The 14,220-nt window shown below is 51.4% G+C and overlaps 1 protein-coding gene across 3 annotated transcripts in view; it reads left to right on the top strand.

The window, feature by feature from the left end:
- KDM2A (lysine demethylase 2A) overlaps window positions 1–7,041 on the top strand; it is a 91,327-nt gene extending 84,286 nt beyond the window's left edge. For all 3 annotated transcript variants that reach the window (XM_039840733.1, XM_039840734.1, XM_039840735.1), the window contains exons 18-21: window positions 1,773–1,936; window positions 2,509–2,667; window positions 3,209–3,424; window positions 3,951–7,041. In XM_039840733.1, the coding sequence (XP_039696667.1) occupies window positions 1,773–1,936; window positions 2,509–2,667; window positions 3,209–3,424; window positions 3,951–4,132 (721 nt within the window). In that variant the 3' untranslated portion in view covers window positions 4,133–7,041. The remainder of the gene's footprint in view (window positions 1–1,772; window positions 1,937–2,508; window positions 2,668–3,208; window positions 3,425–3,950) is intronic.
- The last annotated feature ends 7,179 nt before the right edge of the window (window positions 7,042–14,220 follow it).

Below are 14,220 nucleotides of genomic sequence, written 5' to 3'. Positions count from 1 at the left end.
TCTGGAGGCTTGTCGGGTCCTAAAGGATTGAATCAACCTAGTCCGTTCCCCAGACTGGGATCCTGTTTAAGTTGTGGCCAGTTGTGCCTGGGTCATGAGGGAAATTTGGCCTTTTGCCTCATCTCCCTGCCTCATACTTGCCCATCTCTTTATTGGGTGTAGGAAACTGATTTGGGGGATGGATTTATATAGTTCATCCTAAAACTTTAGAGTCATAAGTTTCTTCCCAAGTCAGCTGAACTCGTCCTCATTTGTCGAGAGCCTCTGATGTGCCAGCCCCTGCTCTATCTAATGGGAGAGGGGGACATGCTTTTCAAAAAATTTGAAGGTGCTCACGATTTTTTTGTTTTAATTCTCATTCCCCAAACCTGGACCAGAATTGCTTTCTCCAGCAAGCAGGATCCAGTTTTAAAGCTTCCTGAGACTTAGTTATCCTTAACGAGATCTACCATTTCTTTTCAAGTTAAATATTAAGACACTTAAGGGGAAAAAAAAAAATCCCTAGAGATGATGAACAGATTTCCATAAGGTATTGCTTTTTCTTAAGCTCCTGGACCCTAGGACATATCCTTTAGATCTGGGTCAAACCCTATTTACAGTAATTCTCAAAGTATAATGCCCGAACCAGTGGCATCACCTGGGACCTTGTTAGAAATGCAGGTTCTCAGGGCCCATCTCAGACCTCTCCTGAATCAGAACCCCTGGGGGGGGACCAGGCAGTCTGTTTTTAACAGTTCTCCAGGGGATTCTGATAACAAAGTTTGAGATGCACTGCTCTTATTATTATAAGCAAGCAGCTTGTTTCTGTTATAGAAGTTTCTTTCATGTACCATTGGTGAAATATTTTCAGTCTTTAAAGAAAGATCCGTTCTTCATAAACATGAGTTTATTTCCCAAATCTGAATTAATATGTGATCTATCCAAGTTCTGATATTTCTCTTTATAGGGCTAGTAGGCCTGCCTGACTCTGTCCCTCGGTTTCCAGGCCAAACCACATAAGACGCCCGTTATGTGTCGTCTCCTCTTCTGCCAGCCAGACTCTGAGCCTGGGGTGGGGGAACACTGTAAAATATTAAACAGAAGCCTGCGTGTTGCAGTGCTATTTGTGGCCTATGGACTTGTAGATTGCAGTGGAAAGGCAGGCCTCTCCCTTCCAATTCTGGTCTAGACTGGTTAGAAAACGTGAAGCTAGCACTGAGGCAGAAACCCAGGGTGGGAGAGGACTCCCCAGGCCTGACGATAAAGAGCCTCTTTTGGCTTGGTGCAGCGACGGGCTCTTTCCAGAGCTTAAAGCGGGGTGAATCGTGGGTATGCCAAGGAGCAACCTTCCTCTCAGGCAGCTGGGAGTGACTGGCAACGGAGAGAATGGAGCAAGCCTAGCTTCAGGAAGCAGGAAGTAAGGAAATTTTTAATGCTCCCTTATTTGCTCTTTGGTGGGAGCCATACCATTTTAATGTAAATGAAAGGCGATCATATATTGTTTGCTGTGTGTCCCTAACAATTGTGCTGTGTTCTCAGCCCATCTAGAGTAAATCAGGGTGAACTGGTCAAGTTATCTACTTAATCTATAGGGCTGCCTTAGAGGACAAGCCCTGGTCTCGGAGGCAAAAAAAATAACAGGCATTATCATTGCGTGCTAGTAGAAGAACCTGGGGAAGGTGACCCTCCAGATGCTCTGCTTTTCCCAGAAGCCTCCAGCAGCCTGTGATGGGAGCTCCTTTGACAAAGGATATCAGGTTATTGACAGCTAGGTCTCTTTCCTTCTGTCACAGGTGCTGCGACAAGAGACTTTGGACAAAAATTGACTTGAGTAGGTGTAAGGCTATTGTACCCCAGGCTCTCAGTGGCATCATCAAGAGGCAGCCAGTTAGCCTCGACCTCAGTTGGACCAACATCTCCAAAAAACAACTGACATGGCTCGTCAATAGGCTGCCAGGTGAGCAGCCCTGCTGCTGTCCTTCCAGGGGAAGCTGCTTCGTTGGCAGTGCTTCTTAGAAGTGCTTTAGGGCAGCGGTCCCATGCCATAGTTGCCTTTCTGCTTAGCAAGAGATTTACCCAGGGCCACCTTAACTGCCAGTCCCCAAGGCACCACTGTGGAAAGGCAGATCATTCACTGCACTAGACGGCGAAGAGAATGGGATCAGGTGCTGCTGCTAGTCCTGCAGGTCTTCCTAGCATGGCTGCTGAAGAGGAAATTTGAGCAAGATGTTGCCTTGAGCAGCCCTTTGTAAGGCCTTGTTCCTTTCGGCATTTTGAGGTCTTGGAAAGATAGGAAGTCACTCACACTTGCATTGCTCTGGTAGGAACTAAGCAAATGGTTTTACCACCAAAGCTAGAAGATGTAATGTAGGAGTGCGCTCATACGAATCTTTGAGCTGGATTACTAGAATAAGGACAGAGTGCCTCCTTCCCATTAACTGGAATCCATTTACTTTAGATCAGCTGGTAGTTAAGGCTTCGGATTTGCTGAACAGAGTGTGTATTACTATGTGTTTCCTTCTTTTGCAGGACTGAAAGACCTCCTCCTAGCAGGGTGTTCCTGGTCTGCAGTCTCTGCCCTCAGCACCTCCAGCTGCCCCCTTCTCAGGACCCTTGATCTTCGGTGGGCAGTAGGAATCAAGGACCCTCAAATTCGGGATTTGCTGACTCCACCGGCCGATAAACCGGGTATGCTCTGGGCCTGACTTCTCTGTGCTTGTCTTTCACCATACTGCATTCTCAAAGCTAAGGTAGTCTCAGAAATGATGTTTTGGAAGAACAGAAGAGGGCAAATTGAGAGCAGTGTGATGGATTGTGTACAGGTACAGGTTAACTCTTTACAACCAGAATACTACCTACAAACAAGTCCATTTTGTGGGTCAGTAGAGTTTGGGAAGTCTGAGAAGGCTTCCTGGTTGAAGTGGAACATTGGAAGCTTTTTGCATGATGGTCTAGAAGAGTGTAGGAGTGTGGGAAGGGGAGGAGCATTCCATGCATACCCTTTTGCTGTGCGAGGCATAATCTAGCAGCTGGGAAAGAAAGAAAACGTGTCTGGTTTCCTAGAAACTGCCCCCACACACTGCTCATTCTCTGAAGGCAGCGCTGGGTGTGGGCAGTTCTGCTTAACCCCTGCCAGGGGCCTGACCAGCAAGTAGCTGAAGCTGCCTGCAGTTTTGGAACTAGAATAGAGTTAAAAGTTATTATCTAGGCTCTTTTCTTGCTCCTGCAGGTCAGGACAATCGCAGTAAGCTCCGGAACATGACTGACTTCCGGCTGGCAGGCCTTGACATCACAGATGCCACGCTTCGCCTCATCATTCGCCACATGCCCCTCCTGTCTCGACTCGACCTCAGTCACTGTAGCCACCTGACAGATCAGTCCTCCAATCTACTCACTGCTGTCGGGTCTTCCACTCGTTACTCCCTCACAGAGCTCAACATGGCAGGTATGCTGCTGCGGTGTTGCATGACGGACAGTGCCCTGTGCTTCCTGGAGGTCCCAGCCCTCCCTGGAGTTTAACCTGTAGAACAGGAAGAACTGGGGGCTGTTGACTGAACCATGTGTTAACTTGTTTCCTCACATCCGGACAAGGACATGGCTTTCTGTCCCTTTTTTAATTGATGGGGCACTGAGGCCTGGAGTAATTGTCAGGCCTAAGAGCACAGACACACACACACACACACACACACACACACACACACTCACACTCACACTACACCACACACCTCACACCCACCACCCCCACCCCCTGCCACAGTTTGGTCAGCCTTGGGATGCAGGAAGTGAGGTGGCAGGGGGCCTTCAGAGGCCACAGTGTCAATGACACTTCTGGTTTCCGAGCCAGGTAGTTATGAGACAAAGAGGGCTTTTGTTTAGCAGTTTGAGGAAAAGAGCTGGGGAACTGAACAGCAGAGGCGAACTCCTATGGCTGTGTGTACATAGCATTGTCCTTGTGGTCACTTTCCCCACAGGTTGCAATAAATTGACAGACCAGACCCTGTTCTACCTACGGCGCATTGCCAATGTTACCTTGATCGACCTTCGAGGATGCAAGCAGATCTCTCGAAAAGCCTGTGAGCACTTCATCTCAGACTTGTCCATCAACAGTCTCTACTGCCTGTCTGACGAGAAGCTGATACAGAAGATCAGCTAAGACACCGCCCGGCCAGACTGAACAGGAAACCGATCTTCCCCTGACTCCCCAGCCAGGAGAGCCTCTCTCCCCGACCCTGCACGGGCTCTGAGGCCAGTGTCACACTCCCTCTCTGTTCTCCTATCCCTTGAGCCCTTCCCCTACAGGCGGGGCAGAGAGGATGGTGGACACCAGGCTTACCTGCCTGCTCCCCTTCCTCCTGAGGAGAAGGGAGTAGCACATTGAGGGGAAAAGCACAGGCTGTGTGCTGTCAAGGTGCCTGCTCGCCCGTCCGCCTGCCCGCCTGCTCGCTCACCTGCCAGGAGGCCAGGCTCTCAGTTTGGGTTGTCTGTGCAACTGTCATCTGTGCTGGGCCCTGGGGCCCTTCTCCCCATCCATGGTCCCCAGCAGCGCCTGGTTCTGAGCAAACTCCCAGGGAAGAAAAGCGGCCCTGTCTCCGTGGCCAAGTTCTCCTTGTGGTGTCCAGTGCGTGTCTCTCCTCCGTCACTCTCTCCCGGCTTATGCAGGAGGGGCCGGCAGCCCCAGGAATGCCAGACCCATGCAGATCACACTGGTGCTGTTGAGGTGTCGAAAACCTCTCGTCCGTGTCTGTGTTCTCCCTTCTCTCCTCTCTTTGGCTTGATCCTGTCCGATGCTCGTAGTTCACACGAGGTAACCCCACCCCAGACCTTCCCGCTAGTCTCTATGAGGTCCTTGTTGCACTTATTGGGGTTGAGGCTCTTCAAAGGAGCTGGAACTGTCTATCCCAGGGACACCCCCATTTTATTGCTTCCTAAGCAGATTCTGAGACAGGCACCATCTCCTTGTTCCCCCTTCCTCCCCAGCCTCCCACCGCCCTTTTCCACGTGTCTTTATTCTTGCCTGAACAGGGCTTTCCCAGGATGCGTGTTCTCAGAGGGAGCAGCCTGTCTCCCCCAGCTGTGGGGAGCAGAAACCTGGGCCAAGTTCCCACTTGCCTCCCAGCAGTCACCAGGCCTCTGGTGTAGCGTAGCCCCCAGAGCCCAGACCTGTGTTTAGCCCCAGTGGCTCACTGCTCTGGCATCTTTTAGGGGGTGGGGGGAGTCTCTGCTTAGAAGCCAGTCACCTGCCCTCTGCCTGCAGCCATGGAAGGGGGTGTGCATGTGCCTCTGTGTGTGTGGCTGAGTGTATTACGCGCGCGTGTGTGTGTGTGTGGAGGGAGGGAGGGAGGGGAGCATGGTGTCTCCCACTCCACCGCCCTGGGTCAAGCCCCATCAGCTGCCCCCTTTTACTTTGCATTGAACGGCCTGTCCAAAGATCCTCTCTCTAGGGCAGCAGAGAGCTTTTTGCACTTTAAAAAAAAAAAAGAAAGGTCGGAGTTTCTTTTCGGTCAATATTGAAGTGTGTGAGGAGACGCTCAATAGCAGCAGCCTGTGGCGAGAACTTATAAGTGATTGATGCCGATTTGCACTCTGCCCCCCCTCCAGAAAGACAGTGATAGCACAACCTTGTCCCACCTCGTCCTCCAGCCCCATCTCTCCCTGGTCCCCTTCCTGCAGCCCAGTCTCAGGCTCTCCTCCTCCTCAAGCCCCACGGGGGAGGGCAAGAAGCCCGGACACCCCGAGGAGAGATGCCAACCGCACCCTTGCCACTTCCAAAGCAATAGAGGCAGAGGGGCCCCCTCTTTGCCACCTAACCCAGCTTTGACCCTGGCATTGACTGGCCTCTTAAGAGGAAACTGGGTCCTGGTAGGAGGGGGTGGCATTATGTCTGTTTCTTCCAATCTGCTGATTCTTGGCTGCACCTCACAAGCAGCAGTCCGCCCCTGTGACCCTCTGCCCCTTCCATTGGTCTCCAGGCCCCAGCAACCTGGGGCTGAAACTTTGAGGAAATGCCAGTGACTTACTCCAGAGTGCCTCAGTTAGGGGACTTCTCTGTAAAGAACCCTGGGTATTGAGCAAAAACCTTATTAATATTGTTAATGACCTATAATTGGAAGCTTCCTGCCTTTTTTTGGTTGCTCCTGTGGAAAATACTGAAAAGATTGTTTTATTGTCTTTTTATAAAAGGGGAGGTGGAGAGACCCCTTCAGAGCAGGGATTGTGCCGGGAGAGTGCCTCTGACTTTGGGACATTTCATCCACAGAAATTTCCAAGCTGATGGTTTGTTGTGGGTTTTGGTTTTTATTTTTGTTTGTTTTTGGTTTGGAAAAACAAGCATTTTTACTGTGCACATAATTGGTCAGCAGAAAAGGGATCCCAGGAGTGGTGGCAGATGGACCTATGCTCTTGCTGGGTTTTCCTTTTCTCTGGGACTGTGAGGGGGAAAATGGTTTTTAGAGGTGAGGGTTGGTCCATGTGGAGGAAAGAAATGTCTCTGGGGACAGAGGAACCCGGGCATTCCATCGCATGTCCTGCAATCTGCTCTTAGATCCGGCCTTGCCAGGAGAGCCTGCCCTCAGACCGCAGGACCAGACACCCTGCCTCCATCTTTCCAAGCACCGGGGCGAAAAACCACAAAGGAAAGGAAGAAAATTTATATATATATATATATATATACATATATATATAATATAAAATCACTTGGTGATTAAAAAAAATAACTGCTCCATAAATAAAACTCCTAAAGTCACTATGTTTAAAGGGTTTGGTTGTGTTTTTTGTTTTTTTTGGAGAAATATTGTAAATATATATTTTTTGTTGCTGATTTAGAGTCAATCTCCAATGTTGTGCTAAAAAATTTAAATTAAATGTTAAGCATTAAGGGGACAAGTCATGCTATCTCAGTTGACACATTGGGGTTATTTTGGGCCAGGGAAAGAGGGAAGCTAGTTGAACTTTTGTTTTCTAAATGTTCTCCACTATTGGTTTTAGAAAGAGCAAGGACATCTTTCCTCTGACACATGGGAATGGGAGATATTTGTGTAATAAAATTTTTAAAAGACAAAAAAAGAAATAGCCTCCAATGGGAAATATTTTGGGTTTTGTTTTTTTGGGGTTTGGGTTTTTTTTTTTTTTTTTTTTTTTAATAAAAGGCTTTAAAAACAGCACAACCTTTTCTGCCTTGGTGTGTGTGTGTGTGTGTGTCTGTGTGTGTGCATGAGAGAAAATGAGCCAGAAGGTCATGCTGGAGGCCAAGGCCAGGGGTTGCCTGCTTCACCCCTTTAAGCAGAAGCAGCTTCTAGAAACACCACATTTTACTTCATGGAACTTTTAATTTAGTGGATGTGAAATGTTAAGTATGAGAATACCTGTCTCCCCTGCCCCCACCACCAAGGCAGTGCTTGGAGCAGAGGGCGGGAAGGGTCCCCGTGGTGCTCCTGAGAACGGAAACAGGATTTTTAATCCCCCCCTGGAGAGCCTGTAGCCAAGGCCAACCTCCAGCCTGGAGAGCTACAGAACAGGCCCCCTGAGGACAGTGCCTGCTGGAGGTCACTGGTCTGGGTCAGATAGGCCCCAGTTGGCATTTGTCCCACCACATTCCTCTGGTTCTCAATTACTTGGCTTGTTAGAAGAGTGTGCTAGGTACTGACAGAAGGCTGTCACCTCACCCTCCGACTGCAATGTCTCGAGAGCTGGGAGGTCCTGAGTAGGCTTTCAGCACTACCCTCGGGAGCTGGCAGATTCCTGCCCACCTACCCCCCAAGCTGATGGTTAAGGACCATCTCCAGTAATAGACATGCTAGAAGAGGATGGGCTTGGACAATGGGCTGGTTTCATGTTGGTTTCCTAAGGATGGATATGGATGGGGCCATGTTTGGATATTGCCGGGAAAGGAAGAGTATCAGTTTGCCTCCTAAATATCTCAGAGACCATGCGTCTCTCCATAATCTCATCCCTGCCACCTCAGTGGAAGCCACCATTGTCTAGACACTTGACCACAGCGAGAGCCCTGAGGCCTCCCAGCCTCCAGGCCAACCTGCCATCCTATGCTGGCAGCCAGAACATTTCTCTTAAAAGATGAATTTCATTGTTGCTCTGCTTAACCCATCAGTGTGGTTGTCTAAAGATAGAGCCCTCAAACTTCTGCACCATTCGTCCCTGTGACTCCTCTCTACCCATAGTTCAACTTTTTTCAGTTCCACCACCTCCGGGCTCTCACGCGTGCTGCCCCCCTCCGCCGGTACACCTTCCTCAGTTTACATGTGGCTTCCTCCAGGAAGCCATCTCCCGCCCCGCTCAAGACTGGATCACATGTTCCCAGAGTACCCTACTGGTTTCCAGGACTACTTTCATCAGTCTCCTAGTTAGCCAGGAAGCTCTACAAGGACAAAGGTCAGTCTGTGTTGCTCATCATTGTCATCCCCAGCAGCCGGCACAGAGCTCAGCACATAACAGATACCTAAGAAATACTGCTGAGTGAGTATTCCCAATAGCTCGGATACCCAGAGACCCATCCCTCCCCGATGCAGCCAATCTGTTGCCACATTCTTCAAATTCACTTTTTCTACTACTTCATACATCTAACCCCCTCCTTTCTTGTGCTAATGCTACCAGCCCTTTTTTTTTTTCTTTTGGTCTATTTCCTATCTAACCTGTATTCAATCTGTCTAAGGCACACAAAAACTCAGTACCCCTTCAGGGTCATGTCTAAACAGTATCTCTCATTCTGCCACTGGCACCTGTAAAATGGGAAGCACCACAGTTGGCACATGTAGGTTCATCTGCCTAACTGGCTAAACTAGATGCCTCTAGACCCCAGACTTGCTGTATTTAGGGTGTGGTGCGCCATCCTCACCACGACTCTGAAAATCTATCCTTCCTTCAAACACTTCCTCCAGAAGCCTTTTCTGTTTCCCCTCCAACCAGTAAGGACTAACCTGGACATTCTGTGCCTTTCCTAGGCAACGACATACTGAAAACAGCTGGCATCTATCTAATGGGCCTTACTGTGTGTTGGCCACTATTCTAAGCACTTTCATGTAGTAATTTGTAAAATCCTCACAGCAAACTCTACTATTATCCTCATTTTAATGGTGAGAAACTGAGTCATGGTCTTGAACGTGTGCCCAAAGTGTCTTGGCTAGTAAAACTTGAAGACTCTGGCTCAAGCGCTGGTCCTATCCACCAGCTCCCTAGCCTCTCTGTGTACACGTGATCGCGTTTCACACACCACCCCCCCCCACCCCGGCAGGTGTCTTCATGCTACAGATGACAAGCCAAGGCTCAGAGAAGGGAACTGATGGCCCTAGAGTCAGTGGCAGAGCTAGGACATAATGTGAACCCTGGGCCTGGGACTCTAGAACTCAAGCATTTATCCCAGCTCTTGTGCCCTGCTGAGCATCCAGGCTGAGTATGTGCTTACACCCCTCACACATGGCACTTCGAACTCCTTGAAGGTGGGGCTAGCCCTAGCTAGCTCTACTTTCCCCCTCATCTGTCCCAGGAGTGGGGGACAAGATTTACTGAGCATAATGAAAGACAGGTGTAAAGGAGAGGGAGGCAGGATCGGCTGCATTGGTGAGTGACGCACACAGGGCCCTGCACTCACGACCCCGCATTCAGTTTAATGCTCTGCTGTTGCCGTCTTGAAATTTCTTAATTTTTTAACACGGAGCCCGTTTCATTTGCAGTGGGCCCTGCAAATGATGCGGCCAGTCCTGCGCAGAGGGATAACCCCAGCTCACCCCTGCCCTCCCAGGCCAGCTTGTGCTAAAGTGCCATTTGGGTAGCCAGCAGCAGTAGGGCAGGCCTGGCACTTCCTGGCTGAGGAGACCTGTCCTACTACTGTCTTTCCCAGGTGCCCAGGCCCAGAAGGGAACTTTAGCACTGGACAGCCACGTGTGGGCAGGAAACAGTAAGAGCAGTCACGGAGGTCCAGAAGCACCTGGTCTGCTCTCAGCCCAGCGCTGTCACTCGGCTTCTGCCTCCGCCACCTGTCCCACTCGAGAGAGCTATAGGGAGCAGGAAAGTCCAGCTGCTATCGTCCTAGAGTGTGCCATGGAGCGCTAGTGAGGCCAGACAGAGGGACAGAAGTAGAAACACTGACGCACTGAGAGAAAACACCCTGAAAAAAAAAACAAGACAAGACAAAAAAGTAGAGAAAGGGGGAGGGGAATAGAAAAATAGAAACCATGGAGGACGCCTAGAGGGAGACACTAGGGAGGCCCAAGATACTCCACGTGACAGTGGCCACTGAGCAAGCCACCTCCCCCAGCCCAACACTGCACACCCATTTCCGTTAATCCTCAAAACAATCCAGTGAGGCCAGGCCGGAGGCTCCCGTGAGAAAGGCAAGGCTCAGATAAGTAACTTGCCTAAGGCATCGGCGGGGGCAACAGAAGGTGGAACTAGCATTTGGCCCCGGGTCTTCTCCACACACAACCTCCGCCCCCCAAGACACGGCGAGTACCAGTGGCCACAGTATGGGGCAACCATGCCTCGGACACTCACAGGCAGCATGAGAGGGTCAAAACACAAACGCGCCAGAGGCAAATACAGCTCCAGCGCCGGGCTGAGTTGAGGGCGGTGCGGCGCATGCGCTCTGGGGACGGAACGCCACGGGCGCTGCGGGGCGGGGCGCTGCAGAGGCCGAACCCCGGCGAGGCCGGGCCGGGAGCCGAGCGGGGCGGGGCAGGGGGCGGGGCAGGGGGCGGGCGGGGGCCGGGACCTGGGCAGGGCGGGAGGCCGGGTTGGGGACAGGGCCATATCTTGGGAGGAGCTGGCTACAGTCCGGGCCTACGTCCGGGATAAGGATCCCGGAGAAAAAAGAGATTGCGGCCAGGGCAGTGCAGGGACTATGGAACTTCTGGAGGGTTCCAGCAGCAGGTTGGGCGGAGCCAGCGGTCTGGAAACCCGACCCAGGGTTGCAAGTCCGCGGCTGCGTGCCGAGAGGCCCCCGAAGGTTCTTGGACTGTGCGGGAGGGAGTCCTGGAGATGTGGGAGCCTCCGCGATAAGCAAGGCCTCGCACTTGCTGTTCCACATGCCTGGAAAGCTCTTCCCTGCCCCTAGCAAGACTGCTTCCCTCCCATCCTTCTGGCTCGCGGGGTTGGGCGGGAACCTTCCCTCAGAGATTTCTCTGACTTTCCTTGAAGAGGCTCCTGGCTCTTGTAGTAACTTAACACCTGCCTCATGAGAATGTTTTCAGCATTAAATGAGATCATCTGGGCTCTAAGAATAGTGCCCTGGACACAGTGAGAACCCAATAAATGTCTATGGTTATTATTATTATGTATAGGTTACCCGTAAGTTCAGTCTCTCTCCCTATGTCGGATCCTCAAAGGCAAGCACCAGTGTCTGGCATGTTGTAGAAGCTCAACAAATATTGTCAGATGAGTGAGTGAGTGAGTGAGTGAACGAACTCCCAGCATCCCAGCCAGAGCCTGGCACTGTCTGGGCCCAGGACATCAGAGAGGTGGCTGCCCGTGTTGGGCAGGAGGTTCTCCCCATAATCTGTACACTTCCAGTGAACTCAGGGAGGCAGCCAAGCTCGTTCTGGATCTTCAAAGCCCAGAAAGGAGGTGGAGAGGTGAGGCCCGGCAGGAGGGAACTTGCATGTGCCAGTCCTCACCCTCAACCTCATTCACATTCACTTGCATACAGTGTCAAGTTCAAGACCTTCCCCATCCTTCTCCTGCCCTCCTTAACCCTTCCACTGACCCTCCTCAGCACCCCACCTCTTTGCATTATAGCTTTTGCCAGGTTCATTGGAAATTAGGGGTTTTCTTCCCCACCAGACTGGCCCATCATTGAATCCTCTTTTTCTTTGCGGCCCTAATTTTGTGCTGAGAGACATGAAGAGAAATGCAGCAGTGACCATGACAGACAAGGCACCAAGAGAAACTCCCTTGAGCAAGGACCTTTCAGCCCAGAAGATGCAGGGCGAACAGGAGCCTGGCTTGCCAGAAAGGTGGAGAAGGACATTTCAGTCAAAGGGAGATTATAAAGACCCCTGAAATAGAAGTGAACTTGGCTTTTTGTAGTGACAGAAGGAAGACCAGAGAGACTAGAGACTAAGGGGCATGAGGAAGGGGGAATAGAGTTGCATTAGGCAAGGGCCAGACGGTGCAGGGGCCATCATTGGCAGTCTTTGGCGGTGAGGTTTGATTTAGGCCTGTAAAAACTCGGCTAGAGGAGAGGCCGGGATCCCTGCGAGGAGCCTGATGCAGGCGACAGCATCAGATGGGAGGCGATGAGACTTGGGTTGGGCTCAGCAGGGCACAGTTGAAAGATCCGGGGTACCCTTTGGAGACAGACACACCAGGTAGTCCACAGGACAGGCTGGATGACAGCATGTGTTATATGTGGAGGTGGGGGCAGGTGAGGGAAGAGAGAAATGGAGGATGACTCCTAGGGTTATGAGAGATGGAGGAGCCACGGCTGGGATGGGGAGGCAGAAGAGAAGCAGGTTGAACAGGGGCTGTGTGATGGGAGCAAGAGTTCAGCGTCGGACGCTTTAAGTTTGCAACACCTATTAGTCATCTGGGGAAGATGTCAGGTAATGAGTCTGTGAGTCTGCCAGCTGGACAGAGTTGGGGTTCCACTCCTCTTTCACTGCTAGCATCCCAGCCGGAGGCTGGCCTAGTCTGGGCACTGGACAAAGGTTTGTTGAGAGAAGGAATGACTGAAGCCAAGTTTACCGTCGACCTCCCCTCAACCACTAGAGGGCAGCACCATTTTTTAAAAAAAAAAAAAAACAGCCTCCCTCAGACCAGAACTCACACCAACCTCTTCCCAGCCAAGACTTCCAGGAGTGCCTTTCCAGGGCCCAGGAATGAAAGGGCACCCTGGGATTGGGACGGACGTGCTCTGCCCCCACTTCTCTCTCCTGATCTCTCTTTCATAACTCCCTCTTTAGGGCTGCAGATTGGGCTATGGGTGGGAGGGGCAGTTTGGGTTTCGAGGTCGGGGGTGGGGAGTGCCATCTCTTGGAGCAGGATGTCTGGCATTTAAGAACCCACAGGGACTCTAGTCTGACAAGTTCATCAGGAAGAATGTTTTAAATCGGGGCTGCTCCAGAAAACCCAAGTCAGCGTGTGGCTGTGGTCAGAGCCCCAAAGAGTTGGGGAGGAGTGGGAAAAGGGGAGGTTAGAGGCCTCCTGCTGTGGCATCCTGTGTGCCTCTGACCCTGTTCTGCTCCAAACTCCATGTGCCACCTGGGGCTGAGGAACTCATTTATTCATCAAAATCGACTGGGCCTTTTTGCATCAGGTCCTGTGGTGGGCACTGGGGGCATAAGTTACAGTTGGAAATGGTATATATCTTTTTTTTTAATTTCATAACTAGCACTTCCAACATCAGGAAATATCTTCCAATTGATGCAGACATTTAATAAAGGGTCCTGGGTCTATAGGCTGGTCCAGGGAGGACAGGGCTTGGTGCAGGGTCCTTGGTCCTGGGGCCAGGGTTGGAGCTGGAGCAAGAGGGGTGGGGTGGGGGCTGGGGTAACCCTAGAATCTGACTGCAGTTTTCAGGTCCAGGTTCCTGGTGCCCTGCTAAGGATTCTAGTTCCAGTCTGGGTCCCAGTTAGATGTCCTGGTCTTGGGTCCATGTCCAGACTTCTTGGTGTTGGGTCTAGGACCCTGGAGTGGGGTTGACACTCCAAGACCAGATCTGGGCCCTGCCCCTAAGTCCAGAGTTTAGGGTCAGGATAGTGGTCTGGGTCTGGGGTTGAAATCAAGGTTGGGGATCAGTAACCAGGATGGGATCAAGGTTATAATCAGTGTTTGAGGTCATGATCCAAAATCTGGATGTGGGTCCTACTGAGGGTCTGGGTCTCAGTGTCAAGGTCTGAGTGTGGAGTTGGGGACCCACGGTTGTGATTCAGGGTCATAGTCAGAGTCTGAGGTGGTGGTCCAAGGTCTGGGTCTAGGGTCCTGTTTGGAGTCTGGGGTCGGGAATGTTATCCAGGTCTGTTGTCAGGTCGTGGACTGCATCTAAGGTCAGAGAGTTCGAGGTTATAGTCAGGGTCTGGGACCCAAGTCCCTAGGACCATGTTCGGAAGCATCAGTCTGGGCTCAGGGACCTGGTCTATTGCGGAGTCCGGGATCCGAGTTGTGATGTGGGTTGGGTCAAGGTCTGGGTCTAGCGTCTTCTTCCGCAGCTCCCTGTCACGTTCCAGGTCTGGGGTCAGGGTGGTGGCCCAGGCCCTGGGTCCGGGTGCGCGATGGCTCTCACATAGGGTCAGGCCG

Source organism: Pteropus medius, unplaced genomic scaffold, assembly GCF_902729225.1.
Source record: "Pteropus medius unplaced genomic scaffold, Ma_sr-lr_union100, whole genome shotgun sequence".
NCBI classification, from domain to species: domain Eukaryota; kingdom Metazoa; phylum Chordata; class Mammalia; order Chiroptera; family Pteropodidae; genus Pteropus; species Pteropus medius.
Note: the sequence above shows the minus strand (reverse complement) of the source record. Positions and strands in the feature narration are given on the sequence as shown.